This window comes from Sitodiplosis mosellana, unplaced genomic scaffold (genome assembly GCF_009176505.1).
Source record: "Sitodiplosis mosellana isolate CC-2019 unplaced genomic scaffold, AAFC_SMos_1.0 Smas_scaffold_6226, whole genome shotgun sequence".
NCBI lineage: Eukaryota > Metazoa > Arthropoda > Insecta > Diptera > Cecidomyiidae > Sitodiplosis > Sitodiplosis mosellana.
In genome coordinates, this window is record NW_022601467.1 from 16,669,295 (window position 1) to 16,673,542 (window position 4,248).

Below are 4,248 nucleotides of genomic sequence, written 5' to 3' on the forward strand. Positions count from 1 at the left end.
GAGAATATTGAAATTATCCACTTTGAGTTCGGTTTTTGAAGGATGTGTCAGATAGCTGCGGTTAAACTGGCACAATTTCCAACTTTTAATGCTCGTTGGCAATACGATTTTGTTTTTTTCTTCTTCGGTTCATTTCATGCAAACCACACATTTCATACGGGAAAGTACATAAAGTTTAATTATCACCGAAAAAAAATTAGTCCTAAACAAATATGCTTAACAGCATATTGGTTTAACCAATTTTGTGTTTCCGTTAAGCAGTGATCAATATTCAGCGCAAGGGAAGATGTGTTGAGGTGAAAAAAAAACAAAATTTTAATCCTTTCTAAAGTGAAAATCATAAATAGGTTCAGTTCAATTCAACGTTCACGTATCTCAATGTGTGTCGGGTGGTGATGTTGTGCTCGTGTGAAAATTCAATGAAATGCACATGTGCACACACACACACACACACAACCACAAACACCGAAAAACCTATGCATTTAGTCAAAAACCGCACATGAATTAATCAAACAAGTAAAACCAAAAAGCGTACTTCACGTTAATTTCTAAAATGGAGATCCGTAATGTCAATAATTACTCGACGTTCTGCATTGCATTGCATCCGTTCCAATCGTATCAATGCAATGGAAATTGAACATTTTCAAATTGAAATCAGATTTTGTTGAGAAATGGCTTTTCGGTTGTTTCAACATTGGCCACCGAAAAAGGTGAACAGTAGAGCGAGGGAGGCCATTTACAACTTTTCTTTCGCTCCCATTCACTCAACCACAATCTCAATTCACTTAGAAATCGATAAAATAAGGGTGGAAAGGAAAATCAATTTCCTATTTTCGAAAGAAAAAAATAGAGAGAGAGAGAGAGAGAGAGAGAGAGAGAGAGAGAGAGAGTGCGGAAAATTGAATGGAACATATTCTTGTCTCAAACACGTTACAGTGTTCTCATCATGAATGCAAAATGTTGTTGCTTATTCAACATATTCAATTGCAGTGGTTTCGATAATCAGCGAGATATCAATTGCCTTCCATGCAACGCACACTCACACTCACACACATCCATACACATCCATACAATACACCGAGTACAACATGTAATACAATTTGACATGTGTATAATGTGATTTTCGGATTTTCACCTTGTCAATGTCTATGCAACAAGTATAGTTTAACATTCATTCAGCGATAAATTTCAATAGTTTGGCCTTGATACCGTTTCCATTGGCTTCAGACGAAGTGTGTGTATGCTTCTTTCGTTTTCATTCCAAGGACTAACACACTTAGGCTTTACATGTATGCTTTTGGAAGAAACAGCACGTTGAACGGTTTCCGACCGCACTGTCTCTCTTTCTCGCTCCGAATGGCCAAATGGAAAACCAACATTGGAATCTGTTGCAAAGATTTTAAGGATAAAACAGGATAACAATTTAACATAGGTAATTCAACATTTGATGCATAGATGTCTTTTTTTCCGGAGCTGTCGTATATGTGTTGTGTGTCGACTTTCCAAAATTGTTTAGAAGAGTTATTACGCCTATCGGGCAAACAAACATATTGAAATGGAAAATTTTATAATAATTAAATGAAATGGTTACGATAAGATGAATAGAAATGTTTATTCATATTTGAGCAAGTTCATTTGAATTCTAAACCCGGTTTTCGTCGAATGAAAAAATAAAAACCAACGAATTATTTGCATGAGATGGTTCGAATGTTTGCTATGAATTTAGCCAATGCATAAATCGTTCAGCTCGAAATGCACGAATGCCAACCTAACGATGTGTGTGCAGCACAAACTCAGACAGACCGACAAGCGCCTCAAATGACAGTCTGAACCGCACATTTTTTATAGATTGAATATTAAATAGAAATCTCTGCAACACTCTTACCTCAAACAACGAAACAAAATAAAAAAAAACGAGCAAAAAACACCGCAAACAAAAACGACAAATCGGAACCAAGCATAAATCCGAAGAATCCAAATATATTTTTTCATATTTTACATAAAAACGGCCCCAAAATTAATTACTCAAAGTATCATAACGCTATGTCGTTATCGACAATAGCGAAGGTTTGTTTAGTGTTGATTTCCATCCATATTCGTGATTGGTTTGTTTTTGATTAGATGTTCATCTGCCGAACAGTGTGTGGTATTTAATTCTGTATGCCGTATTTTTATATTGAGAATGTGTTGATTTAGTATCCAGTTGGGCTGAAACAAAAAAAACCGGCTTTTACACGTTCCTATCATTATATTTTATGCTGTGTGTGTGTGTTTTTTTTTACATTTTTTTGATTTGCATCCAAATTATTATGACTTGTTTTTTCTTCTGATTTTTTCCTTTCATATCTTCGTTTCGTAGACGATTTGATGAGTTTTATTTTTTCAGTTACAAGGTGTGCCTTATTTTGTTCGTATCTCATTCTAGAAGTTGCTTTTTAATAATTTGCCCAACTCTCGTTTTTTGAGCAAAATGTCTAAATCCGATTTGGCTTCAACTACTTCTCCCTCGCAGCCCGTTCTCTATTCGTACTGGAGGAGCTCATGCTCATGGCGTGTTCGTATCGCGCTCAATCTCAAGGAAATACCATACGATATAAAAGCGATTAGCTTAATCAAATCAGGTGGCGAACAGCATTGCAATGAATATCGTGAGGTCAATCCAATGGAACAAGTTCCGGCCCTACAAATCGGTAAGTTTTGCTGAAATTTCTGTATTCGATTTTGACGACGTTTCTCTCTTTATTTATCAATCCCATTTTCCAGATGGTCACACACTTGTTGAGTCGGTAGCGATAATGCATTATCTAGAAGAAACACGACCACAGCGACCACTTTTACCGCAGGATGTACACAAGCGATGCAAAGTGCGGGAAATCTGCGAAGTCATTACATCCGGCATTCAACCGCTACAGAATCTAATCGTTTTAATCCACGTAGGCGAAGAAAAGAAAAAGGAATGGGCACAGCACTGGATAACCCGTGGTTTTCGTGCCATTGAAAAGTTGCTGTCCACTTCGGCTGGTAAATTCTGTGTCGGTGATGAAATTTCAATGGCCGATTGCTGTTTAGTGCCACAAGTGTTCAATGCGCGACGGTAAGTGACGACGTTGACGTCGATCTGTCGATCGTCCTTCATCTAAATCGATCGCATATTATGTTCTCAATCACTAATCATCTCCGAAATTTGACATACATACATAGGTTCCACGTCGATCTGCGCCCTTATCCAATCATTCTACGTATTGATCGTGAGCTTGAAAGTCATCCAGCCTTCCGTGCAGCACATCCATCGAATCAACCAGATTGTCCGCCCGAAGCAGCCAAATAATCAATCGTCTATTTTACCAAAATATTGATTGAATGAAAAACAAAGACGAACAATCGATCATTTTATCATTCCATTTGAAATTATTTGTCGATTTGAGTTCAACTTTTATTCCAATCCGTTGAGAATCAACACCAACAATTCCAAGCCAATTATTTACTTATTCACTTGATATATATAATTTTTTTTCTTTTTTTCTTTTATGTAGCTTCTTATTTTTGATTGTTTTCATATATTTTTGGCCCGCTTCTAGCAAGCAGAAAGGGAATAGAAGTGTGACAATTGTTATATCACTATAAGTGAAAGCCCCCAAACATTGACACACTTTCCTTTCAACAAAATCGATTTTATTCATATACATACTTTTTTCTCCTTCTTTTCAATTCTTTTTTTTTATTTCTTCAATAAATTACGATTTTAATCATATAGTAAGAGTAAGTATTTTTCTTTTCTCTAATTGTGTGTTTAAATAATTGTGTGTGTGAACCTAAAATTCTGGGCAAATAAAAAAAAAACAACAACAAACTCGTTTGCTTCCAAAAACGATATAAAAAAAACGTATCCAAGGTATTTTATTTTTGTCCTTTTTTGAATCCGAATACAGCCTTCGAATAATAATTGATGCAAATGCAATACACCGCCACGTCAATTGAGATCAAATTCGAATCAAGCACACATGTTTTCTCGTTCATTCTCAAGTATTTTAGAATAAATTGAAAATCGAGATAAAGAAAAAACAGTTTAGAAACCAAAAAGAAGTAGTACGCCTCTAGTTTGAACAACGGTCATAATAATATTTTCTAGATAAGATAGAAGTTTTCCTAGTAATCTTCATCACAGATGTCGAAATTGTCAATGGACGAGAATTGGAAACATGAATGTGAAACACCAACTATAGTGTGTGATAACAATGCAATCTTAGT

General features: G+C 35.7%; 1 protein-coding gene across 6 annotated transcripts; it reads left to right on the top strand.

Annotated features, from left to right (window-relative positions):
• The first annotated feature begins 1,809 nt into the window (after positions 1–1,809).
• Positions 1,810–3,763, top strand: LOC129578260 (probable maleylacetoacetate isomerase 2). 6 transcript variants are annotated; one of them, XM_055466540.1, is made up of 5 exons: positions 1,810–2,260; positions 2,360–2,393; positions 2,513–2,690; positions 2,764–3,094; positions 3,202–3,763. In XM_055466540.1, the coding sequence occupies exons 1-5, from the start codon at positions 2,256–2,258 to the stop codon at positions 3,326–3,328; spliced, it is 675 nt and encodes a 224-aa protein (XP_055322515.1). In that variant the 5' UTR covers positions 1,810–2,255; the 3' UTR covers positions 3,329–3,763. The 6 variants fall into 6 exon arrangements, with proteins under 6 accessions (XP_055322515.1, XP_055322511.1, XP_055322514.1 ...); XM_055466536.1 differs by having other exon boundaries at positions 1,810–2,067; positions 2,387–2,407; XM_055466539.1 differs by lacking the exon at positions 2,360–2,393 and having other exon boundaries at positions 2,426–2,690.
• The last annotated feature ends 485 nt before the right edge of the window (positions 3,764–4,248 follow it).